The sequence below is a fragment of the Hippoglossus stenolepis genome, chromosome 23, assembly GCF_022539355.2.
Source record: "Hippoglossus stenolepis isolate QCI-W04-F060 chromosome 23, HSTE1.2, whole genome shotgun sequence".
NCBI lineage: Eukaryota > Metazoa > Chordata > Actinopteri > Pleuronectiformes > Pleuronectidae > Hippoglossus > Hippoglossus stenolepis.
The window spans coordinates 254,551-280,580 of NC_061505.1; the positions used below are offsets into that span (position 1 = coordinate 254,551).

The 26,030-nt window shown below is 43.4% G+C and overlaps 3 protein-coding genes, 1 long non-coding RNA gene and 1 pseudogene across 7 annotated transcripts in view; 3 read left to right on the plus strand and 2 right to left on the minus strand.

Moving 5' to 3' along the window:
- LOC118103061 (H-2 class II histocompatibility antigen, I-E beta chain-like) overlaps positions 1 to 10,452 on the plus strand; it is a 37,925-nt gene extending 27,473 nt beyond the window's left edge. Inside the window, exons 1-6 of one of the 2 annotated variants that reach the window (XM_047338954.1) lie at positions 7,465 to 7,622; positions 7,720 to 7,989; positions 8,556 to 8,769; positions 9,031 to 9,098; positions 9,820 to 9,933; positions 10,028 to 10,452. In XM_047338954.1, the coding sequence (XP_047194910.1) occupies positions 7,568 to 7,622; positions 7,720 to 7,989; positions 8,556 to 8,769; positions 9,031 to 9,098; positions 9,820 to 9,933; positions 10,028 to 10,053 (747 nt within the window). In that variant the 5' untranslated portion in view covers positions 7,465 to 7,567 and the 3' untranslated portion in view covers positions 10,054 to 10,452. Of the gene's footprint in view, positions 1 to 7,464; positions 7,623 to 7,719; positions 7,990 to 8,555; positions 8,770 to 9,030; positions 9,099 to 9,819; positions 9,934 to 10,027 lie in introns of those variants that run through there. The other variant, XM_047338955.1, reaches the window with a different exon arrangement.
- LOC124851368 lies at positions 2,858 to 3,296 on the plus strand. The gene is made up of 2 exons (XR_007032421.1): positions 2,858 to 2,939; positions 3,011 to 3,296. It is a non-coding gene; the product is annotated as an uncharacterized LOC124851368 (long non-coding RNA).
- Positions 4,618 to 6,238, plus strand: LOC124851364 (annotated as a pseudogene).
- A 1,746-nt stretch (positions 10,453 to 12,198) lies between the features above and the next one.
- Positions 12,199 to 22,715, minus strand: atp1b2a (ATPase Na+/K+ transporting subunit beta 2a). Of its 2 annotated transcripts, XM_035149685.2 has the most exons (9): positions 22,349 to 22,715; positions 17,548 to 17,676; positions 17,123 to 17,227; positions 16,931 to 17,010; positions 16,733 to 16,858; positions 15,099 to 15,158; positions 14,984 to 15,010; positions 14,259 to 14,354; positions 12,199 to 14,059 (listed from the first exon to the last, which is right to left on the minus strand). In XM_035149685.2, the coding sequence occupies exons 1-9, from the start codon at positions 22,452 to 22,454 to the stop codon at positions 13,895 to 13,897; spliced, it is 894 nt and encodes a 297-aa protein (XP_035005576.1). In that variant the 5' UTR covers positions 22,455 to 22,715; the 3' UTR covers positions 12,199 to 13,894. The 2 variants fall into 2 exon arrangements, with proteins under 2 accessions (XP_035005576.1, XP_035005577.1); XM_035149686.2 differs by lacking the exon at positions 14,984 to 15,010 and having other exon boundaries at positions 22,349 to 22,714.
- A 605-nt stretch (positions 22,716 to 23,320) lies between these two features.
- Positions 23,321 to 25,747, minus strand: LOC118102670 (signal transducer and activator of transcription C). 2 transcript variants are annotated; one of them, XM_047338944.1, is made up of 3 exons: positions 25,440 to 25,747; positions 25,236 to 25,307; positions 23,321 to 25,131 (listed from the first exon to the last, which is right to left on the minus strand). In XM_047338944.1, the coding sequence occupies exons 1-3, from the start codon at positions 25,447 to 25,449 to the stop codon at positions 24,158 to 24,160; spliced, it is 1,056 nt and encodes a 351-aa protein (XP_047194900.1). In that variant the 5' UTR covers positions 25,450 to 25,747; the 3' UTR covers positions 23,321 to 24,157. The 2 variants fall into 2 exon arrangements, with proteins under 2 accessions (XP_047194900.1, XP_035004896.2); XM_035149005.2 differs by having other exon boundaries at positions 25,236 to 25,744.
- Positions 25,748 to 26,030: the final 283 nt, after the last annotated feature.

Sequence of the window (26,030 nt, forward strand, 5' to 3'; positions counted from 1 at the left end):
AGCACCAAAGCAGCCCCAGACCATCACATGACCTCCACCATGCTTGACAGATGGCGTCAGGCACTCTTCCAGCATCTTCTCACCTGTTCTGCGTCTCACAAATGTTCTTCTGTGTGATCCAAACACCTCAAACTTTGATTCGTCTGTCCATAACACTTTTTTCCAATCTTCCTCTGTCCAATGTCTGTGTTCTTTTGCCCATATCAATCTTTTCCTTTTATTGGCCAGTCTCAGATATGGGCTTTTCTTTGCCACTCTGCCTAGAAGGCCAGCATCCCGAGTCGCCTCTTCACTGTAGACGTGACACTGGCGTTTTGCGGGTACCATTTAAAGAAGCTGCCAGTTGAGGACCTGTGAGGCGTCTATTTCTCAAACTAGAGACTCTAATATACTTGTCTTCTTGCTGAGTTGTGCACCGGGGCCTCCCACTTCTCTTTCTACTCTGGTTAGAGCCCGTTTGTGCTGTTCTCTGAAGGGAGCAGTACACACCGTTGTAGGACATTTTCAGTTTCTTCGCAATTTCTCGCATGGAATAGCCTTCATTTCTAAGAACAAGAATAGAATGGTGAGTTTCACATGAAAGTTCTCTTCTTCTGGCCATTTTGAGAGTATAATCGAACCCACACATGTGATGCTCCAGATACTCAACTAGCTCAAAGGAAGGCCAGTTTTATAGCTTCTCACCAGCAAAACAGTTTTCAGCTGTGCTAACATCATTGCACAAGGGTTTTCAAGGGTTTTCTAATCATCCATTAGTCTTCTAAGGCGATTAGCAAACACAATGTACCATTAGAACACTGGAGTGATAGTTGCTGGAAATGGGCCTCGATACACCTATGTAGATATTTCATTAAAAACCAGACGTTTCCACCTAGAATAGTCATTTACCACATTAACAATGTACAGAGTGTATTTCTGATTAATTTAATGTTATCTTCATTGAAAAAAACAGTGCTTTTCTTTGAAAAATAAGGAAATTTCAGCGCCGTGGCGCTGCGTGCAGCCGCCTGACGGTTCACACAGGACGCGCATTTCTCCGCGCCGGTCATCCTGTGATTCCTCTCCATGATGGAAAACGCATTGCACTTAGGAGACCCGTTGACCCAGTAGTAAAACAGCATATACTTACTTGTGGCTCCAACATTAACTGCAACGGCGTCCCAACACTTATCTTTTTTGGCGTTGTCTTTATACAACATGTTCTGAGGATCATACAACTCCCTGTACTTCTCCACTTCAATTATCAACTTTATGTCATCCATCTTCAAGAATTTCTCCACTGTTTGCTCCGGCAAGTGTCGGGGTAAATGAGGTAGTCACAAGTGACTACAACCCTATAGCCTGTATATATGTATGTATATATATGTGTATATATGTGTATATATATATGTGTATATATATGTATGTATATGTATGTATATGTATATATGTATATATGTGTATATGTATGTATATGTATGTATGTGTATATGTATATATGTATATGTGTATGTATATGTATATATATGTGTATATATATATATATATATATATATATAGATATATATAGATATCTATATCTATATATATAGATATAGATATATATAGATATAGATGATCTGGTGTGACAGAACTTTATATATTTTAGTATTGCAGAGTATACCGATACTACAAAAGTATCGTGATACCCAGCCATTAAAAACTATATAATACCTAATTCTATTACTCATTGATACTTGGAGAGAGAGAGAACTCTCCCTCCATCCATCACCCGATGTTCTTCACGTTTAATACAACTACAGATTTACTGAGGTTTCTGGTATAACTACAGTATTTCCTTGTATAAAAGTTGTCCTGTGTACAGTATGAAGCTGGCATCTTCCACTCCTGCAAATATTTCACAATAAAACTCTTTTAAAAACAAATGAATGGATTCAGTCACCAGAAACACTGTAGTGCTTTTATTTTGAATAGGGTGTTCTACAGAAGCATTTCTGTTTGTGACAGATAAACATTGAAACTGCTGAAAGATCATTTTCTCTGTATATTCTGCTATGAACTGCTCAGAACATCAACATCGTGAAGAGCAGCTCTGAACAGCAGCTGATTATATATAGCCTACATGCATAAATATAAACAAACAAGAAAACAATCTTATTGAGCATGGAAATAATAAACATAAATAACATTGTTAGTTTGACATTTCATGTGATGAAGCTCAAACTCAGGATTTCTCTTCTCACTACTGGTAACAAACTAATTCAGCTAATTAAATCCTCTGCGATGAATAATTTATCACCATCGTTTTTCTAATCCAGTTTTTTATTGACTCAGATAGAGACTCTGTTTTTAAGAAAAGTATCAAAACTCATGACTTGGTATCTGTATAGAAACAAAGACTTAAGTTACATTTATAGTTTTATTGATGTAAATAAACAAACCTCTCTCTCTCCAGTCTTGTTCCAGTTCTCAGTGTCGTTCGACCACCTCGGTCTTTCAGTCCAAAGCAAAGTAAGAACACGGATACATACATTCCTCATTTGTCGCTATTGTTGTATACATATTAATATATCAGATATATGTATTGATCACATTGATGATGTATTGATCAGATTGGTGATTGACGACGGGACAGGTGAGGCTCACGTCTGCTTCTCAGGCGCTCTGGTTCGTCCTCTGCTGGGATTGGCTGATTCTCAGTGGGAGGGGCTTCAGAGGGCTCTCAGGGTCAAAGGTCACATCAGAGTGTACCCGCGTGGGCGGAGCATGGTCAGTGTCACTTCCTGTATGTAGCAGCTGCAGGTGGATCAGTGCAGCGGTCAGACACACCTGTACCTGTCTGTCTCTCAGGTGTGTGACGACACCCACTCCTCCTCCACCTGTCGGCCATGTGCAGCAGTGATGTCGTGTGTCGGCCGCTCTCCTCACCTGCAGGAAACACAACAACCAGAGACCAGAGGGTAACACACACACACACACACACACACACACACACACACACACCGGTGATGCTGATGTGTGTTTATTTCAGAGATGAGGAGATTCAGTCGAGGAGACAGAGACTTCATGACCAGGATGACTCCGCCTCTCCAGCTCACCTGTCTGACTGTCACACCTGACGTCACATGACTGTATGTGTTGTCATGTGACCTCATGTGACCTGTACCTGACGTACCTGGCTAAGGTTAACCCTAGCTCATGTGATCTGAGGTCACCTGACTCCCTCACAGGATGTGGTTTAGGGTGTTGATCTCCACGTCACCACCAGGTGGAACCATTTCATGTGTTTTAATGATGTAAATAAAGTTTCACGTGTTCTCTCCGTTTCAGCTCTGATTTTACACCAACTTTCTGTTGTCATGGAAACATGACTAACATGCACATGTGGTTAAATGTAGAACACATATATATTTTTACATTTAATTTCGAGGTAAAGTTGATAGTGTCCCAATAGTAGACATTTTTCAGAAACAAAAATAGGGTTTGGATTTTAACACTTTACATTTATGGATGTATGGAGCAGAACGAATTCTCAGATTAAAAACGTAGGACACGTCACTGAAGGCTTCAGCCAATCAGAGCAGAGCTCTGACGTCACAAGCACCTCTGGCTGGAGGACATCTGTCTCACTGCACTGAAGCGACTGATGGACTCCAGTCCTCCAACTGCTGCTCCTGGGAACTGATGACTCACTAGCAGCTCTTTTCTGATTGGCTGCTGAAGCTGAACTGAAAGTAAATGTGGGGACATTCCACAGACGCTGCGTTCAGGTGCTGCAGGAAAACTTAGTCCTTATATTAACTCAGCTATTGGAACTGATCCAGTCCTGGTTTCCCAGTGACACCTGAAGGCATCATGTGGTCCAACTGGCTCTGTGTGTGTTCCTGTCCTTATATCTTTGTGAGGACCCTTTTAAGACTTAGAGTGAGGACATTTTGTCTGGTCCTCACTTCTTCAAAGGACTGTTTGAAGGTGAAGACTTGGTTTCAGGGTTAGAATTAAGTTTAGGTCGGAGTTGGGGGAAGGGGCTAGGGATTGCATTATGCCAATGAGTCCTCACTAAGATAGAAGTACAAACGTTTGTGTGTGAGAGGCAGGAGAGTGGTCTGACCCCCCACTCTGAACTCTTAGAGAAGTGATGATTCACAGGAGCTGCGTGATCGTTGATCACATGACGATCAATCATCCAACCATCTTCTTCCATGTACCCCAGATTACTGCAGTACTCTAAAGTACCACAGTATTTGAAGTACTACAGTACTCTGCACTCTGTACAAACACTCTTCACAAGTCAAAGTGACATTCTATTTTTATAATTGATGTTTCTTGTGTTAAAAATCTAGTAGAAGTGCACGTGTCCCAAGTGTAGCTGAGTATAGTACTTGAGTAAATGTACTCAGTTACTCTGAGCTGTGGAGGAAGTGATGAAAGGTTCAGATTTTAACAGAGACATTTATTGTGAAAAGATTTAAGTTCTATGTAGAACAATAAAGTTTGTTTAAAGAATCCAGAGTAGCGGCTGCCTCAGTCTACCTGGACACTGATGACATCATGTCCTCTCTGCGCTGTGATTGGCTGCACTGAGTTAGCGCTCAGCTGTGTGTCAGTGAGTGTGAGTGAGTGTGAGTGTGAGTGAGAGTGAGTGAGCTGCTGATGAAGATGAAGATGAACGTCCTTGTCCTCTGCTTTGTCCTCAGTGTCTCTGCTGAAGGTAAGACAGACACTACAGACCATCAACTTTTATTAGTATAATTTATATTCTGACATCCTCTGATCTTAACCTCAACAAGAGTAAAACTGACTAAAAAGTGGTGACATGGTACAATGAGCTCTTTAAGGTTTGAAGCTGCCATATTATTAATGTAGGTGAGGAGGAGGATTTTAAATTCTCAACTAACTACAGTCAGTTAACTAACCACTCATAGTCAGTTAACTAACCACCCATAGTTAACTAACCACCCATAGTCAGTTAACCAGCTCTTGTGTCTTCAGGTCTACACGAGGACCTTGCGGTTATTGGATGTTCAGACTCTGATGGTGAGTTCGCATATAACCTGGATGGTGAAGAGATGTGGTACGCTGACTTCATCAATAACAGAGGAGTCTATCCTCAGCCCAGTTTCATTGATCACATGAGCTACCAGGAAGGCATTTATCAACAAGCTGTGGCCAATGTACAAATCTGCAAAGGCAACTTGGGAACCCTTCGTCAGGCTTTGAAGGACTTCAAGCTGGAAAATGGTAAAAATAAACAAATACTTCTGTCAATACAACAAAAAATAATCCATGTTTACAAATCAATAAAATCCAGTGTGAGCTGTGTGTAAGTAGAAGTTATTACTGGTGCTGGTCACCAGTTACCAGCCACTAGTTTAAAATGGTCACGTTCAAACCTTTGTTTTATTTCTGGATCGATTGTTTCAGATCATTCTGCTTCAAACACAACTGCTTCATGACCTGATGCTAAACTACTGTATATATGACACCAACTTAAAATGGTGAGAAGATTATTCCTAACCGTGGTGTTCCTTTACAGATCCTCCCTCCAGTCCGATGATCTACACCAGAGACGTGGTGGAGCCGGAGGAAAAACACCCTGATCTGTCATGTGACTGGTTTCTACCCAGCTCCCGTTCACGTCTACTGGACCAAGAGCAGAGAACGTGACTGAAGGAACAAGTCTCAATGTTCCCTATCCCAACACAGATCGTTCCTTCAGACAGACGGCCAGACTGGACTTCATCGCTCAGCAGGGAGACGTCTACAGCTGCACAGTTTCACACCCAGCTCTGGACCAACCACTGACCAAAATCTGGGGTAAGAAGTGTTTCTTTAAAGAAAGATTAAAGGAGATAACTGACCAACCCCTGATCAGAGTTAACGGATCAGACTACATGAGATAACATCTGTGTTGTGTCTCCAGATGTGAACGTGCCGCAGCCCGGTGTTGGACCGTCTGTTTTTTGCGGAGTGGGTCTGAGCGTCGGTCTGCTCGGTGTTGCTGCTGGAACCTTCTTCCTCATCAAAGGGAACGAGTGCAGCTGATTGGCTGCGGCGGATGATGACATGTTCCTGCTTTTTTCTCACCTGAAGCTTTGTCTTGTTTTTTTTTGCCTCCTGTTTTTGCAGCTTCGACACATTGTAACATAAAGATCATAAATATCATCTGTGTGTGTTTTAAATCAATAACTTTATCAAATCTTTCTGCTCATTTATAAATGAAGTTAAACAGTGAAGAAGAATAAACAGTAAATTTAAACCTGACTCATCGTTTGTTCCACTTCCACCTGATGTCGACTTCTGTTATAAAATCAACAACATTTACATTCGTGCACAACAACAGACGTCATGTGATAAAGTTGTTGGTCAGTTTTGTGCTTCGAGCCGTTGTGATGTCATCAGGGTTGAAAGAAGGTGAGTGTAGAAAGAGAGGGAGGTGAGGAACGGAAGAACAAACCGATATAATATATTTATTATATATGATTGGGCTGAAAGGTTTGAATCATTGAATCACACCAGGGATGAACCCCCGATAATGATAATGAGCCGAACAGCCAGTTCCAGTTTGTACACCATTCCAAGAGCTCCACAGATGATGTCATCGGACACACCCCTCTATACCACCGGAACAAAGAGATGATTGTTCAGATCAGCTGCTCCTCTGTGGAGAAGGTCAGCCTCCACATCATCTCTCCTCACACACCTGAGCAAGAGCTCAGCGGAGTCAAACCCCCCACCCTCACATCATCGGGGTCTCACTCCCCTCCATTCAGGACACTCAGAAGGTTTTGTGTGACTCCTCCCACCCCTCTCACTGCTGGATGTGTTGCCTCCAATAAAGTGATTCATATGAATAAATGAACGAGGTCGTTACTGGAGAAACAAAAACTATTGAAAGGAAGTGTGTGTTTGAAATGAGGAGTTGAGTCTTGTTAAGTCGTCATAACCGTGAGCTCAACGATAACAAATGTAAAAACCAAAACCACCAACAGATATTTACAGGATCCATCAGGACGTGAAGGGAACTTTTATTTCTTTTGATTTCAAAGGTGCTGATGTGAGCAGAAGATAAATATCAAGAGATGAAATCCTTGACTTGTTTAATGCAGGATACACTAACTGTTTCATTATGGTTTATTAACTTTCAGGACTCGTTCACACCTGGTTTGTTTCAGAGCTTCAGACTCTTCAGTTCAGTCTGAACCTGAACATCAGGTGTGAACGGTTCCTCAGACCAGAAGAGGTGTTCTGGGTCTGGAGCGGGGGGGCAGCTTCGGTCCTGGGAGCCCGACTCCTGCAGCACAAACAGATCAAAAGGAACAAACACATGAAGCCTGGTTCACGTGGACCAGGAGGACAATAAGAATCCAACTCTCGAGATGCTGAACTTTAAACCTGATCAGCTTCAGAACATGATATAACTTTGTCCTGAACCTTTACTCCTCAGACACTCTGACTCTGAGCAGACTTCCTCCACACTTGTCTTCCTGGTAACAGGTGACGTTTCAGGTCATGTGATCATTTCCTCTGGTTTTAAGAGCAGCTCTCAGTCACACTGAGTCAGTGTTTGTCAAGTGAGCAGAGGAACATGGCTTCATTCTTCCTCAGCTTCTCCCTCTTCTTCATCACTGTCTGCGCAGCAGGTGAGATCAAAATACTGATCACTGATCAATTCACTGATCAACACACTGATCAATACAAGGATCATTCTCTGACTCTTTTTTGTTGTCTGTTCTTCAGATGGATTCCTGAATTATGTGGTAACTAATTGTGAGTTTAACTCCACTGAGCTGAACGACATTGAGTACATCGAGTCTTACTATTACAACAAACTGGAGATCATCACGTTCAGGAGCAGCGTGGGGAAGTATGTCGGATACACTGCGATTGGAGAGAAGAACGCTGAGAGATTGAACAAGGGTCCAGATCTGGTCCAGGCGAGAGCTCAGAAGGCGGCTTACTGCTTACGCAACGTTGGAAATGATGCAAAAAGTGCTCTGACGAAGTCAGGTGAGTGAGTGTGTGTCAGTGAGTGTGTGTCTGTGTGTGTGTGTCTCTGTGTGTCAGTGAGTGTGTGAAAGTGTGTGTGTCTGTGTGAGTGTGTGAGTGAGTCAGTTCAAGTGTCTGTGTGTGTGTGTGTGTGTGTGAGTCAGTGAGAGTGTCTCTGTGTGTGTGTGTGTGTGTGAGTGTCAGTGAGTGTGTGTGAGTCAGTGAGAGTGTCTCTGTGTGTGTGTGTCTGTGTGTGTTCTTCATGTTCCAGCTCAGATTCATAAAGAAAAACTGGTGAGACAAAGTTTTTTTTTTTAAAGTTTGAAATGAGACTCGACAGTTTCTATAATAAATGAACATAAATAAATCTGGAGACAAACAATAAATATCGAAGGAGGTAGACTCAGCTCTGTGTCACCACCTGCTGGTCACACACTGTAACTACAGCCACTGACTGAAGCTTCTCTTTGTTCTTTCATGAAATAAAATAAAAGATGAAACAATTCTTTGATGTTTTCAGTTGAATAATCAAACCACAGACTCTAAGATCCAGTTCACACCTGACGTGACCAACATCTGTCTTCCAGTCAAACCCTCCGTCAGACTTCACTCTGTGGCGCCACCAGCTGGCAAACATCCGGCCATGTTGGTCTGCAGCGTCTACGACTTCTACCCCAAACTGATCAGAGTGAGCTGGCAAAGAGACGGACAGGAAGTCACCCATGAGGTCACTTCCACTGATGAGCTGGCAGACGGTGATTGGTTCTACCAGATCCACTCCCACCTGGAGTACACGCCCAGGTGAGTCCAGGCTCAGGTCCAGTTGGGTCCAGTTGGGTCCAGTTGGGTCCAGTTGGGTCCAGTTGAGTTCAAATGGGTCCAGTTGAGTCCAGGCTCAGGTCCAGTTGAGTTCAAATGGGTCCAGTTGGGTCCAGTTGAGTCCAGTTGAGTTCAAATGGGTCCAGTTGGGTCCAGTTGAGTCCAGTTGAGTCCAGTTGGGTCCAGTTGGGTCCAGTTGGGGTCAGAGCAACAGAAACTGATGGTTTGCTTGTGTTGAATCAGGTCTGGAGAGAAGATTTCCTGTGTGGTGGAACACGCCAGCCTGAGTAAACCTCTGATCACTGACTGGGGTAAATACCTGTCTGTGTGTTCCCCTGCTCACCTGTCTGTCTGCTCACCTGTCTGTCTGCTCACCTGTCTGTCTGCTCACCTGTCTGTCTGCTAACCTGTCTGTCTGCTCACCTGTCTGTCTGCTCACCTGTCTGCCTGCTCACCTGTCTGTGTGTTCCCTGCTCACCTGTCTGTCTGCTCACTTGTCTGTCTGCTCACGTGTCTGTCTGCTCACCTGTCTGTCTGCTCACCTGTCTGTCTGCTCACTTGTCTGTCTGCTCACTTGTCTGTCTGCTCACCTGTCTGTCTGCTCACTTGTCTGTCTGCTCACCTGTCTGTCTGCTGACCTGTCTGCCTGCTCACCTGTCTGTGTGTTCCCCTGCTCACCTGTCTGTCTGCTCACCTGTCTGTGTGTTCCCCTGCTCACCTGTCTGCCTGCTCACCTGTCTGTCTGCTCACTTGTCTGTCTGCTCACCTGTCTGTGTGTTCCCCTGCTCACCTGTCTGTCTGCTCACCTGTCTGTGTGTTCCCCTGCTCACCTGTCTGCCTGCTCACCTGTCTGTCTGCTGACCTGTCTGCCTGCTCACCTGTCTGTGTGTTCCCCTGCTCACCTGTCTGTCTGCTCACCTGTCTGTGTGTTCCCCTGCTCACCTGTCTGTCTGCTCACCTGTCTGTCTGCTCACCTGTCTGTCTGCTCACCTGTCTGTCTGCTCACCTGTCTTTCTACCTTTCTGTCCTCAGATCCATCCATGCCTGAGTCAGAAAGAAACAAGATCGCCATCGGAACCTCAGGACTGATCCTGGGTCTGACCTTATCTCTGGCTGGATTCATCTACTACAAGAGGAAGGCCCAAGGTCAGAGCCAGAAACCCACTTCACACCAGTTTAGACCAGTTTTAGTGGAGTGTATTTGTTTTGATTCTGTTCTTGTCTCTTCTCTTTAAACCAGGGCGAATCCTGGTTCCCACTAACTGAGTTTGGTCCTGGTCCTGGACCTGTTGCTGTTTTCCTGATGGAAGAAAAATTGGCTGCTGCTTCAACCTGCTTTCTGTTTTCAGCTCAGCAGACTCAGTGCTTCCACCTGCTGGACTGGCTGAACACCAGATCATCTGATGGTCTGTGCTGGTCTGATCCCGACCCAGTCCTGTTCTCCATCAGGACTGGGGTGCTTCCTCTGACAGTCCAGGATCTGGTCTGATCCAGACTCTGGTGTATCAGCTGGATCACAAACACCTGATTTGTAGCTTCACGTGTGAAATCTATATTTTTCCATCCTCCTGTTGTCAAACTGTTTTAAATCCTCTTTGATCCAGATCTCAGGTTTCTATATTCTTACTGTTTTCTAATCACAATAAACTTTGAAACTAAGAAACACGACGTCTTTACTCGTCATCGTTTTTATAACTCGACGCTTAGCAACACTGAGAATCAGACTCCAGCTGGAAGTAGATCTTTGTTAAAGACTGGACGTTAGCTTAGCTTTGTGTCTTTAGCTTTGTTTATGACTGGACGTTAGCTTAGCTTTGTGTCTTTAGCTTTGTTAAAGACAGGACGTTAGCCTAGCTTTGTGTCTTTAGCTTTATTAAAGACTGGACGTTAGCTTAGCTTTGTGTCTTTAGCTTTGTTAATGACTGGACGTTAGCTTAGCTTTGTGTCTTTAGCTTTGTTAAAGACAGGACGTTAGCATAGCTTTGTGTCTTTAGCTTTATTAAAGGCTGGACATTAGCTTAGCTTTGTGTCTTTAGCTTTATTAAAGACTGGACGTGAGCTTAGCTTTGTGTCTTTAGCTTCATTAAAGGCTGGACGTTAGCTTAGCTTTGTGTCTTTAGCTTTGTTAATGACTGGAAGTTAGCTTAGCTTTGTGTCTTTAGCTTTATTAAAGACTGGACGTTAGCTTAGCTTTGTGTCTTTAGCTTTATTAATGACTGGACGTTAGCTTAGCTTTGTGTCTTTAGCTTTGTTAATGACTGGACGTTAGCTTAGCTTTGTGTCTTTAGCTTTGTTAATGACTGGACGTTAGCTTAGCTTTGTGTCTTTAGCTTTATTAAAGGCTGGATGTTAGCTTAGCTTTTTGTCTTTAGCTTTGTTAATGACTGGACGTTAGCTTAGCTTTGTGTCTTTAGCTTTGTTAAAGGCTGGACGTTAGCTTAGCTTTGTGTCTTTAGCTTTGTTAAAGACTGGACGTTAGCTTAGCTTTGTGTCTTTAGCTTTGTTAAAGACTGGACATTAGCTTAGCTTTGTTAAAGACTGGATGTTAGCTTAACTTTGTGTCTATAGCTTTATTAAAGACTGGACGTTAGCTTAGCTTTGTGTCTTTAGCTTTGTTAAAGACTGGACATTAGCTTAGCTCTTTAGCTTTGTTAAGACTGGATGAGCTTAGCTTTGTTAATGACTGGAGGTTGCTTAGCTTTGTGTCTTTAGCTTTGTTAAAGACTGACGGAGCTTAGCTTTGTTAATGACTGGACGTTAGCTTAGCTTTGTGTCTTTAGCTTTGTTAAAGACTGGACGTTAGCTTAGCTTTGTGTCTTTAGCTTTGTTAAAGACTGGATGTGAGCTTAGCTTTGTTAATGACTGGACGTTAGCTTAGCTTTGTGTCTTTAGCTTTGTTAAAGACTGGACGTTAGCTTAACTTTGTGTCTATAGCTTTATTAAAGACTGGACGTTAGCTTAGCTTTGTGTCTTTAGCTTTGTTAAAGACTGGACGTGAGCTTAGCTTTGTTAATGACTGGACGTTAGCTTAGCTTTGTGTCTTTAGCTTTGTTAAAGACTGGACGTTAGCTTAGCTTTGTGTCTTTAGCTTTGAGGGGTTACGTTCTATGTGTGGAACTGCTCTGGGTGTGTGTTTCTGCTGTTGTGGACTTTTCACTTGTTTTTGTGTTGGATTCATTTTAAACTTTTACTCTGTTTGAACTTTAAACTCTGATCTGAATAGAATTGTGTGTCCAAAGGTCAGTGACCTTTATAAAGTATGTAGAAGTATATGCACAGAATCTGCACTGGTGGGTGGCGTCATACAACCGCATGGTGGTAATTCTACCTTTTTATTTCACTCCTGTCGTTGACCTTCTGTGTCGTCTGGTTTGTGTCGTATTTCTCTTCCTTCCATTAATCAAAGAAACGTTTTTTCTTTTTAATTTCTTAGTTTTTTAATTTGACTGAACACAAGGACAGTTCCAGGCAGGAGAAATCATCCAATCACAAACAAGTTACGACATATAACATCATACAGCAGGACCATCTGATTGGCTGTTCACTTTCAAAGGAAGACGATTGGTGGAAAGACAGGTGTGGGAGGGGTTTTTAACAGTGACAGGCGAGGAGACGAGTGTGTCACATGGCAACCTGTCGTCATGCTCAGCGCCATGACAACAATAGAAAAATAAAACAAACACCTAAACAAATCAAAAGAAAAAAGATAACTAACCAGCTAACTAATCCACTACCTCCTTATGTTAATGACTAATTATTTATCTAATTAGTTAACGAGCCAATCCCTTGTGGCAACAAAGAAAAACAAAAGGTCACACCAATAACACCGACGCTGCTGCCATGGCAACAAACCCAGACAGACCAGTTCCAGGAGCCGGTACTACGAAGCAGGATTTGTGGTTATCAGGGTACTTCAGGTTGAATCAGGAGTTTTTAGTCCTACAGAGCTGGTTCCTTTCTTATCAGGGTAAATCACCACTGTAACTTATGGTGAACAGCTAACCTTGGTCTTCAGAGACCCACAAGATCCTTCGAGCTCCTCTGATGAGTTTCTGAAAGATCTAGATTCTCCTCAGAGGATGAACCTCTGTCAGCTGCTGGAGCAGAACAGAACCAGCCTGACCCGTAAAGTGCTCCCAGTACCACAGACTGCATCTGCTCCACTTGTTACCTGTTCACTGTGGCTGATGCAGAGAAGCTCATCTACATTTTACATTTTACACCTAAATAACAAAGTCTTTTCTTTAGTTTCTACTGGTTTTCTACTTCTGTTCATTTAGTATCTGACTTGTTTATAATCCTTATGTTCATGTGTGTACTGATATCGATATACAGTAGAAATAAAATCAGTGTTGTACCTGTTGTATTGTAAAGATATGAAGATCAGTCGACTTCCTTCTTTACAGTCTGTGTTTTATTTCCTGCAGTTCAGCTTGAAGCCTCCAGGGTTTCACCTGAAAGACTGAAACTGTCAGACACACAATGAGAATTCATGTAAATGACATGTGATGGAAACAGATGAGATTCAGATCTTGTTCATGATAGAACAGTTTTAGTATAAGGTAGATAAACCTGATAACCAGCGTCATGTGACCACAGCCTGACTGGATCGTTAGGATAAGTTCAGCTGGATAACTGAAAGAGATCCAGGATATGTTGAACCCGCTTCGTAGGACAGACCCTGAACTGGACTGTGATCTGGTTTACCCCCTGTTCCTGAACAGCCAATCAGAGTCAATCATACCTGATGTTTACAAAATCATTTTAAAACTGTGAAAAAGTTTTCATAAACAGACAAGTGATAAATAAATAAATAAAGATGAATAAATGATCTGAAGGTTGATCAAGAGTTTGGTTTGTGACTCGTGCAGATTGATACGATTATTATTCGTCTGTTGTTCAGTCAATCCTCAGCGGCAGTGACATCAGAGCGTGTGTGCTGATTGGTCGGTTTCAGGGTGTGGTTAAAGCTGCACTGTCATATGGAGGATCACGTCACAGAAAATTACAAAACACGAAATGTGTGTTTACACGGGATCACGTGAGTCAGTGAATGCATCACCGGGTTTTAACAGGACACATCTGGATTGATGCAGCTGTCACGTGTCTATTTGTCATTGATCCGTAGCTTGAAGGAAACTCGTCCGGCGAACTTGTCCCTCTCGCTGCCGGGGGCGAGAGTGTTGGAGTTGATTTTACACTCGACGCTGATGTCTGTGTTCAGAGAGGCGTTCAGGAACTTCACGGCCACCAGCGGCTGAGTGTAGTTCACCTGAGGCATCAAACACACTCGTCAGGACGATAGTGATGAGACGCTGCATCTTCACCACATCAACGATACCGACGGTTTATATATCTATATATATAGAGATTCATCTCAAACTAATGTGTTGCATGGAAATATCTATATTCATAAATACATATGTACAGCTGGTTCATATATATAAATATGCATGGAGTGTGTGTGTTACCTGAGCTTTCTTGCCGTAGTAAGGGTAGTACATGAGATTGAATGTCCCATTAGGAGGATAATACACCAGCTGTCCAATCTTATCACTGTCCTCCCTCTGAAAACACACACACACACACAACACATACACAGACACACAACACACACAGACACACAACACACACAGACACCCACACACACACACACACACTGATTGATGTAGAATCCCTCCACATAGAGGGGACAGTGAATGCAGGGGTTTCATTGGCCAGACAGACGTTACCGTGGTTACCAGGTGTTTGGGCGTGCTGAGGGATGCATCTTCAAATCACAACAGATATGATGTCAAGGTAAAAACAGTTTTAACTGTGGAGCAGCTGTGTAACTTCATATTCAAGCTCTACCAGACTGGTTATAATGGAAATAATCGTGATATTTATACATTCAAATCACCTGGAAATCTGGAATTTTCTTTATTAATGGTTTCATCCATACAGGGCAACAGCCCGTCTCACAGAACAAGTCTTATAAAATACTAAACATGCAGCAGCATGTGAAGAACATCAAAAGTTCACACCGAGCAGCGATGTATATAAGTTACGTGGATAAGTTGTTCTCTGTGTCACCTTGAAATGTGAAATGTGGACCTGATGGGGACCAGAGAGAACGTCTGCTCATGAGGATCTACGATGCTTCAAGGTTCTACTGTTCTACGGTTCTACGGTTCTACTGCGCTACGGTTCTTACCCACTCATCCTTCCCCACTCTGTACGTCTGAAGAGAGACAGACAGGTTCAGACAGACACAGACAGACACGTACAGACATGTACAGACAGACAGGTACAGACAGACAGGTACAGACCTTGGCTCCACAGGTGACATAAGGAGACTGTCCGTCCTTTCCCGGCAGCATGTTGATGACCTGGAGAGACAGACGTGCAGACAGACAGGTCAGAGGAGGGCAGTTAGTGGAGGTGAGCACCTTCACGAGCTTCACGATTCGAATTACGATTCAGCAACGATTCGATTCACAACGATGCATCTTGATGCTTTTCAATGTATCACATCCACAGTTTTCTACATCACTGCACATGGCTGCTTTTTCATCAGTTAATATTAGTTAATAAAATCAGTCACATATGAACTCTCTTTTTATTTAGAAAGTGCTTTAAAAAGTATAAGACTGTTACTGTTATGACAATTGTGCTGTAATTTACAAAAAACTGTTTTGTATTGGAAATGTTGTCATTTGTGGATGTGATGTTAGATGAGCAGACGTGAATGTGGAAGATCGACCAGATGTTTCTCTAAAAGAGACTTTAGGTTTACGGTTATTGCTCAGAGACTTTTACTTCATGGCCTCTTGAAGCCTTAACTTTATGGTGTCTCTTTGCAAATGGTTGGGATCTCACATCTGGGGTCTCACTCCAGGGGTCGTCCACAAAGACATGAAGGCAGGATGTGTCCCACCCTGATAAGACATCAGGAGGGTAACAAGTACCTTTACATACCCAAGGGGAGGGGCTGTGGGTTATAAGAACACAACTCTCATGTCATTCAGGTGATGTGTACTGTGAGTCCATCTGCAGATGCTGGATTAAACTTACAGAAAGACAAGTGTTGGACTTTGTGCTTGATTCACAGAAATTGCCACAACAGTTTTCAAATCATAAATCAGACTACAACAGTGAGTCTATGACAGTGGTCAGTCCTCTCCACTGATTTCACATTCATTCAGTTGAGACTTGTGTGCTGCACCTAAGGTTTAAAAGGACAAACTCTGATTATAGCCTTTACTGTATCAAGGTGGCCCCGCCTGGCCCCCCTCAGCAGCACCACTGCACTGAGGCTCATCACATCGCTGGTCCACAAGTGACTTTGCTCCTCTGATGTTTTCTAATCATCACACTTAGAACTGATCACACAAACTGATAATCACATATTCATCATCCAGTCCTATATTCTAAAACAGTTATTAATCGATGATGTCGGATCATGACTCCGGATCGTTCCGTCACTTTAACCCTGATGTCCTGACTGTGTGCATTACGCCTCGTGTTAGGGTTAGAGGGTTGAAGCAGGGGAAAGCGGCGCAGTGTGTTTAAACATTTGTCTAATAAACTCTAGAGAATCAAACAAACACAAAGTAAACGTCAGTCCTGTACGTGTCCTAATAACTTGTGATCAGTGATGGTGTTAATTGTTAAAGTGTAAAGTGAGCGCAGGTCAGAGGAGGAATCAGACTCTGACACAGACCGGACCTTTAATGTGCGTCTGTCCTGAAGTAGCTGTGTTATAATTTTGCAGCGGCGGGACATCACTAAAACAATGAACGTAGCGGAAAACATGAATCGATTATGTTCCATCTCTGCATCGATGAGTCGTCCAAGTCTGCATCGCGATGTCTAAGAATCGAGACACTTCCACACCTCTAGCAGTTAGACAGTTGGTATTGAGTGTCCTGCAGTTTAGGTCAGAGGTCAGAGGTCGACGTACCCGATTCAGTTTGATGAGGATGCAGGGCTGACCTCTGCTGTAACCATAGAAACGATCTGAAACCCCAGAGCAGTCGTCCAACATCGTCCGATTAAACTGACAGGAACGCTTTGGATTGTTCCTAACCTGTGGAGAGAGACAGGTGAGCAGAGAGAGGGAGACAGGTAGTCAAACAGGTAGAGAGTGAGACCGGTTTACCTCTCCACTGTCCTCTTGAATGAAGTATCGATCTGGAGGACAGTCATCATTGGTCTGAGCCTGGTAGCTGTCGTTGTACGCTGCAGACAGGTGGAGAGATCATAACAGTGGAACTAGACTTAATGTTTTAGTTACATAAACATGAAATTAAGATAAATATTAATAATAATATGAATTTAACGAATGTCTTACGAGACAGGAAGGTGTTGAGGTTGTGGACGAAGCCGTCCCAGCTCTCAGTCTCGGACACAGAGAACGTGATCTCCAGCTGATCGCCCTTCGGACGAATCATCATCCCTGAAACATGTTAACATCACAGTTATTAACCAATCACAGCCTGGCGCTCATTAACCAATCACAGCCTGGAGGGATGACGGAGGGATGGAGGGATGGAGGGACGATGGATGGTGAAGGAGGGAGGGATGATGGATGGGACTTCCCAAACTGGGACATAGTAGTAATATAGTAATTGTAATATAAAGTAATAGCACTATAAAGTAATAGTAATGTAAAGTATTAGTAATATAAGGTATTGGTAATATAAAGTAATAGTAATACAAGTAACATTATGACCCTTCCACCGGTCACGTGATGTATCGTGTGTTCGATTCCCTCACCTGGAGTGACCAGGCGGTCCTGCCAGGTGGGCTTGTAGTCGTCGAGCGTGAGCAGCATGATGTACATGGTGAGAACAAACATTCCGGCCAGAAACAGGTAGAAGATCAGGTAGAAGAGCAGGATCAGACCTGGGGAAAACAAACAGGTTTTATTCACAATAATATATCTGACATCCCCCCCCTTTAGATGCATCATAATAATCCTCTTGTGTTTAGCCCCGCCTCCTTCTGATGACCTACATTCAGTCTGAATAGAGGGGGGGAGAGGTGGGAGGGGGAGACAGATGGGGGAGGGTGTAATCTCTGTCAAGTCTTCTTCTTCGTTCCGTTTATTGACAGCTGGTAACCAGCGTCTCTGATTGGCTGTCAGGTCTATGAAATCATCTGCAGGTTACCATAGCAACCAGACATCAAGGTTCTCTCCTCAGGACCTGTGACCTCAGAGATCCTTAAAAGCCACGGCGCTGTGAGCGCCCCCCAGGGGCCAGGACTGTCTCTGTGTGATCATGTGGTCCCACGGCACCCACTGCTGGTGCTGGGGGTTCGATGCAGTTGTTGTTGTTGGTTCGATGCAGTTATTTGTATTGGTCATACGTGATGAGGCCTCACACTGACCCTGTTAAACTTCCTCCTGCAGAGTTAATGTGATCAGACGTGTCCACTGGTGCAGATTAAACCAGATTAACAGAAACCTGATCCTGGTTCAGAGGTTCAGGGTCACCATCATATGAAACACACTTTCTTTCATCACACCTTAGTCTGCGTCGTTGTCTGGTCGAAACGTTCAGGACGTTTGATTCCCGTATCACCTGGACCACTATCCCTCCCTCCGGTCTGTACAGGTGACATGTGACCGATGACATATTACATTCAGTAACTGACTCGAATTGTTGGGGCAGAACTGACACTATTGTTACCATGGATACAGCAGTGATTAAAGCTGACCAATCAGAGCAGACGGGGTGTATGTGAGACAGATGATGTTTGAACATGACAGCAGGTTAACGTGTTCATGTAGAATCCAGATTAAAAACACATGTACACATGTAAAATTAAACACTGTCCTCATAAATACATTAAGACCTGTGTGTGTGTGTGTGTGTGTGTGTGTGTGTGTGTGTGAGTGTGCATGTGTGAGAGTGTGTGCATGTGTGTGAGTGTGCATGTGTGAGTGTGTGTGTGTGCATGTATGTGGTGACAGATTATATTCCAATCAACCTCGTCTGTCTGTTTAATCCAGATTAACATAAAACTCTGTTCAGTTTAGTGTGGGTGTGTGTGTGTGTGTGTGTGTGTGTGTGTGTGTGTGTGTGTGTGTGTGTGTCCTTCAGTCTGCATAAAGGCCAAGCATCCCCTGCCCTGGTGCATGATGGGAGACATTTTGACATCATCACAGGGTAGTTATATAAAGACTGAGCAGCAGTTATATTTTATACAGACGGTCTGAACTGGTGTGAACAGCTGTGACGGACAGCGTGTTGAGTGAAGAACAGCTCGTGAACTGAGCAACACGTGTATTTTTCGTACGGTTGTACGAGGTATTTTATTACAGTCGTGTATGTTTGACTATTTATTCTGTGACCAAATAAACTTTTGTTCTTCACACATCAGAAATCAGACATGTCCTTTCTCAAAAAGATGCAGAAGAACAAGTCCAGGTCTTTGTTCCATCCAGACGTGATTATTGTAATTCCTTATTATCAGGCTCCAGCAGGAAGTCGTTAAAGACTCTGCAGCTTGTCCTAAATGCTGCAGCACGTGTCCTGAAGAGAACCAGGACCAGAGACCACGTCTCCTGTGTTAGCTTCACTACACTGGCTTCCTGTTAAATCTAGAATAGAATTTAAAATTCTCCTCCTCACCTTCAAGGCATTAATAATATGGCACCATTATATCTTAAAGAGCTGATAGTACCTTATCACCACTAGAGCCCTGCGCTCCCAGAATTCAGGCTGTCGTCCCTAAAGTCTCTAAAAGTAGAGTAGGAGCCAGAGCTTCAGCTTCAAGCTCCTCTCCTGTGGAATCATCTCCCACTTTCAGTTCGGGAGGCAGACTCCATCTGTACGTTTAAGAGTAGGCTTAAAACCTTCCTTTTTGATAAAGCTTATAGTTAGAGCCGGTCCAGGTTTGTCTTGGTCCTGATCTTAGTTCTGCTGCTGTAGGTCTAGAAGGTCGGGGGACACATGACACACGGAGCTTCTCTTTCCAGTTTCTCCTTCCTCTTCTCCATCCTTATCTCATCAAAGAAATTAATATCTCATCAATACATGTTACTGACTTCACTTCTTCCCTTATCGTCCACAGATCCACATCGTGGATTATGATGGTTTTGGATTTATATAGCGCTTTTCTAGTCTTGATGACCACTCAAAGCACTTTACAGTACAGTTTTACATTCACCCATTCACACACACATTCACACAGTGCATCTATTAGCAGCACTTTGTTGTTCTATGAGGGGCAATTCAGGGTTCAGCATCTTGCCCAAGGACACTTCGGCATGCAGATGGGGAAGACTGGGGATCGAACTGCCGACCTTCAGGTTGGAGGACGACCGCTCTACCCCTCAGCCACAGCCGCCCATGATGGTGGATCGAGAATCAGAGATCGTGATTGTAATGGTGGATCCAGTATCATGTTGGCATCTGATAGTGGTGGTGGACCACGATCGAGGTGGCAGCTGATGGTGGATCCTGATGGTGACAGTGGATCATGACTGTGGACTATAGTGGCATCCTGAACCTGATGGTGGATCCTGATCGTGGACTATGATCACAACAAGTCTGCTTGATATATAATATGTCTCCTCAGATACTCGACCATTACTGACAATAATCCATCAGTTCATTGACCTTCAGCTACAAAGTGTTTATTCTAATCAAAGCTGTAAATACTCTGATCTCTCTGATGTTCTCTGTTCCACGGGACATCTGTTCACTTGTGTCCGTCCTGGGAGACGGATCCTCACATGTGTCTCTGAGGTTTCTACCTTCTTTACCTGTTAAAGGTTTTAGTAGTTTGACTCTTGTTGAGGGTTAAGAACAGAGGACGTCTCACCTTGTTAAAGACCATGAGACAAACTGGGATTTGTGAATATGGGCTATACAAATAAAATGTGATTGATTGATTGATTATATGTCAAATTAAAAAAGTTGTGTTCACTGACACTGCAGACGAATTAGTGTTGACATCAGCATATTTATGTTTTATCATTGTAAATGTATGAATATGTTTTTATGTTCAAATCATCTTCATCATCACCATCATCACCACTGTGCTACAATGATAAAGCGGAGTTCCTCTTTAAAGATCTGACCATGATAGTGGAGATATGCAGTACTGCAGCAAAAACACACACACACACACACACACACACACACACACACACACACACACAGTTCTACTTTCTGTATCATTCGTCCAGTCTCCTTTAAGAGAGAGAGAAATAGAGATTATAAATAGAGAGAGAGAGAGCGAGCGAGCGAGTGACCTTCAGGCAGGACATGGCTGACAGAGGACGAGCGAGCATCACTGACACTGAGCGAGAGTTCATATGTTGTAAATAAAGTTTAATATGATTCTCTTTGTTTCTATAATTTCTCACATAGATCGATGAAGGTTGTGTTGATTATGAATAACCATATTTATGATTATTCTTCATAATAAAATAATTATCAAAGTTGTGTTGATGTAATTCAGCTTGAATGTAACATTCATATGAATTCAAAGATTATTCGGTTTGAGAGAAAAGTTACTGAATCAAACTGTTGGAACTATATAATATGTACAGTATCTTTCTACTTGTATATAATGTTGTTTAATATTAATCATATATATATAAATCAATTAGTTTCATGTATTTTCATTGTAAATGTAAAATGTTGTCACTGTTCAAACTGTGTTCAAACATTATTTATATTACTGATCAACCTGCTAATGATCGATCAACTGTGTTCGCTCTGACGTGACGTCATCAGACGTGTGAATCTCTACAGAAACGTCACAATTTCACATTATTGTTAAAATAATAATCATTTCTCATTCAGTGTCTTTGATCATCAAATGATCCGATTGGTTCTCTACTGATCAACTGATTAATCACTGCAGCTCTAGTGTTATATAGTTATATATTTTATTATACATGTGTATTAATACATGTCTTTATATACATTAGTGTTATTATATCGTTGTAATTATACATGTGTATTAATTCGATGAATTATTTGTATAATATAAATATAGAATATTATATCTGTGTATTAGAGTCGGAGGTAAAACGACAGTAGCTGTGAGAGAGAGAGAGAGAGAGAAGAGAGAGAGAGAGAGAGAGAGAGAGAGAGAGAGAGAGAGAGAGAGAGAGAGAGAGAGAGAGAGAGAGAGACAGAGACAGAGAGAGACAGAGAGAGAGAGAGAGAGAGACAGAGGGAGAGAGAGACAGAGACAGAGAGAGAGAGAGACAGAGAGAGAGAGACAGAGACAGAGACAGAGAGAGAGACAGAGAGAGAGACAGAGAGAGAGAGAGACACAGAGACAGAGAGAGAGACAGAGAGACAGAGAGAGACACAGAGAGAGAGAGAGAGAGAGAGAGGAGAGAGAGAACAGAGACAGAGAGAGACAGACAGACAGAGGGACACAGAGAGACAGACACAGAGACACAGAGAGAGAGACAGAGAGAGAGACAGAGAGACAGAGAGAGAGAGAGAGACAGGTCAGACAGAGAGACAGAGAGAGAGAGAGAGGGAGAGAGAGACAGAGAGAGACAGAGAGAGAGAGAGAGAGAGAGAGAGAGAGAGACACTCACCCCAGCTCGTGGCGGTTCGACCCAGCAGCTCGTGGGTTCGCGGGTTCCAGAAGAATTCCCGCCACTCGCTCGAGCCTTTGCGGTCCTCCTCCTTGGTTCCGGACATGATGGTGCAGATGAAGATGAGGATGAGGATGAGGGTGAGGATGAGGATGAAGGTCTGTATGGACGCTCAGACGGCGCGCGATATCTCCGCTTTAACAGCACGAGCTTCCCGCCGCAGCTGCAGCTTAAACATTGAATTAAAAAGTGATCCGATAGAAAATTGATCCGCTGGATCGATGATGGTCGATGTGATGAGACAGAGAGAGACAGAGAGAGAGACAGAGGACAGTGTCACTGCGGTAAACCTCCCCCTCCTACAATATGACAGACGTCACACCTCACCCCACCAATGACAGAGCAGCTTCGTCAGCACAGACTCCACCCCCTGTACTTTGTGTGTTCTACATGAAGAAGATTGGGGGGGGGGTCATGTTATTCAGACTGAGAAACATCCGACTAATAATATCAGCTTCAGATAAGAAATATCAGCCGGATATCAGTGGTGTCATCGATGCATCAGAAGATTGGATGCGTTTGTGGCGGAGGAATAAAAAGTTGTTCATGGTTCAATTTCTAAAGTTGTTGTTCATCAGTCACCATGGTAACTGTGAGGTGTTATCCATGACATCAGTTTATAAACTTCAGACGTCATGGAGAACACGTTACCATGGTGACTGATGAACATATGATGAATGTAACAAAGTACAAATGTCGACTGAACCAAGACGTCATCACCTGACAGCCATCGTCACCTGTCTATTCATCCACAGGTGGATAGATGTCTGGATAGAAACCATAAATTATTCTAGTTTAACTTTGTGTTGTAAACTAATGAATGCAACTCGCCCACCTACTGAAAACACAAACTACCAAACCTGAAAAGGGAACAGGAAGCAGAGAAGAAGAAAACACAGGAAGAGCAGCAGGTGACTGATGTTTTTTTTACTGTGAAGACAACAACAACAACTGAGGTTTGGTCAAATACACAACTATTAAAGGGCAAAGATATAAAAGTTAGTTTTTAACCACGTCAAAGCGACAACATGTCTTCAACGAGAACCTTTTCCACCAACGACCTGTAACCATCAGCTGGACCAGTAAGAAGCTTTCAGGTTCGTTCTCCATCTGTTTACAAACCACTTCAGATATTCATCACTGAGGAGACACGTTTATTTTCTGCCTGGTCGCAGTTGTTCAGCAGCAGAGATCATAGATGTTCAACATTTCACTGCATATGAACGTATCCGACTGACAAACTCTGTTCTGACACCAGAGTCAGAAAAATTCTGCTTTTACAAAGAACTAGAATCACCGTCCTGTGGTCGTTTGTCTCCACCAACGTTCAGTCTACACACATTTTATTTTCCTTATGGAGGTCACTGGGACCTTTGACCATTGAAATCCAATCATTTCATCTTTGAGTCCAAGTGACACATGGTCAAAATGTGAAGAAATTCTTTAAAGGCCTGTTGCCACTGGCGGGGGGCATAAAAAGTTCTACAACAAGAGTTCTACGATTAAAAAGGTCTACGTTAAGATTTCTGCGATTAAGCAGATACGCAGTTTCTAAGAAGTTTGCGTGTGGTGAGTTTTGAACCTCAGTATCGTTACATGAACAGAAAGTTGGAGGAACCTGTGATGGAAAAGGTTGATTTTATTTTCAGGGACTGGAGGTCTTCAAGACTTTTTTGTCATTATAAGGAAACACAATACGTTGTTATCTGATACTGTCAATTGTGTTCAGGGCCCTTGTGGGCCTGTCTGTCAGAAGTGGACATGTCCAGAGTGTGGATTGGGCAGAGGTCCTCCTGTGGGTGCATCTGGGAGAAGGTTCCTGGCTAGCTGCCTGTTGATTGGGTAGTTCTGGGCCAGAGACTCATCAGTCCACTCTGTTCTGGGCAGCAGCTGGTCCATGTTAAGCCCTGGGGCCCGGTGTGGAAGTGGATATGGACTGATAATGGGGTCCCGCTCCACAAGTGAGAGTCCTGTGGCCCGATGAGGTCCATCAGGTCCAAATGGAGTGCCCGTCAGAAGAGACGACGCGTCCCGATCCAGTGTGGACTGCAGTGCCTGGGTCTGCTGGTCCATTTGGTAGAGCTGCTTCTTGTGGACCTGAATATGGTCCGGGTGTTCCAATCTAGAATGGCATAGTTGCTTTTTATGAATTTGAAGGTGGTCCTGGTGGTCCATCTGGGTGTGGTAATGCTGTTTCTTGTGATTCTGTATGCTTTCCTGGTCCTGGTGGTCCATCTGAACTTGGAACTGCTGTTTTTTCATGGTGTGGTCCTGGTTCTGTTGGTCCAACTGGAGATGGTACTGCTGTTTCTTCTGATTCTGAACATTGTCCTGGTCCTGGTGGTCTATCTGGGCATGGTACTGCAGTTTCTTCTGGTTCTGGGTTTGGTCCTTTCCATGTTGGTCCATTTGGGCCTGGAAGTGCTGGTGCTGCTTCTTCTGAGTTTGGTCATGTTCTTGATTCTGTTGTTCCTGGGGGTCTTGAAGGTCCATCTGGGCGTGGAACTGCTGCTTCTTTTGGCTCTGGATTTGGTTGTGGACTTGGTTCTTTATGTCTTTCCAATGTCGACCTCTGAGGACAGGCTCAAGGTCCAGACAGCGCTGACAGACCTCCTTCCCAGGTACTGTCTGCACCAGAACGTGGACTCCCAACTGTCTCCAGACTGCCTCCTTCTCTGCAGATGACCACGGGCGACGTCGGACCTTTCTCGGAGCCACAGGAACTGAAACACAGATGAAAAGGTGATAAAACTGCAGATCTCTTAAAAACCAGAATGAGCTCCTGAACACATGTTAGTGATGGATTCATGAATCCAGGTGGACCTACCTGTGAGGGGAGTCTGCAGTCTGGACTCTGGTGGAATCATGGTCGCAGGTCTGTTGCTGCTCTTTGATGGAACTACAAAAAGGTAAAAGACGGATAGGAAGGAGGTCAAATAGCACCATCTACTGGACATTCTGTGCAGGGATGACTGAATAATAAAAGGGATAAAAATGAATTGTTAAAATGAGGTGTACATTTTTCACTTACTGAGTAACATCCACCTTAAAAGTTGCCAGTCGTCTTGATCATCTGAGCTAATGTTAGCTTCAGGCAGAAATACATACTTTCATTCGGTTTTTACTCACCTATCTTTGTGATGCATTTACAAAGAAACATCATAAAGCTTGCAAGGAAAGACAGCTAGCTTGGCATCATGTTCATATCATTGTTTACTCTGAACACAACCTGCAGCATCTAGGGTCTGATGTTTGTTTGGCGGCTGCAATATATTAATATTAATCATTTACTCGTGTAAATGTCACATGACCTCCAGATTGAGCCTCATCTTACCTGTGCATACAAACACGTGTTTGTCATATTTGAGACCCTGCACCAATCAGGACTCACCCACAGGACTTGGTTCAGACTCTTGACTCGACTTCTTCTCATTCTGTGATTGGACCAGTTGTTTCTTCAGCTTGTTTCCTCCTTCAGGAGCCACTGGAGAAAAAAAAACATTTGGTGCATTGCTAAAGTAAAACATGATCCGTTCTGAACTTCTTCCTCACCCTGACGAGCTGTCAAGAAGCGTAAACTGACCCTGGCAAGAGCTGCTCCGCCTCAGAGACAAGAGTAATA

Excerpts from the sequence above, each read along its gene's own strand:
- atp1b2a (XM_035149685.2), bottom strand. The coding sequence starts at position 22,454 with ATGTCCGGAACCAAGGAGGAGGACCGCAAAGGCTCGAGCGAGTGGCGG. Across the intron at positions 17,228-17,547 it reads GGACCGCCTGGTCACTCCAG|GGATGATGATTCGTCCGAAG; the intron begins GTGAGGGAATCG and ends AACATGTTTCAG. Across the intron at positions 15,011-15,098 it reads ATGTCACCTGTGGAGCCAAG|ACGTACAGAGTGGGGAAGGA; the intron begins GTCTGTACCTGT and ends GTCTCTCTTCAG.
- LOC118102670 (XM_035149005.2), bottom strand. The coding sequence starts at position 25,365 with ATGTCCAGTAGATGGTGCTATTTGACCTCCTTCCTATCCGTCTTTTAC. Across the intron at positions 25,132-25,235 it reads ACTGCAGACTCCCCTCACAG|TTCCTGTGGCTCCGAGAAAG; the intron begins GTAGGTCCACCT and ends TCTGTGTTTCAG.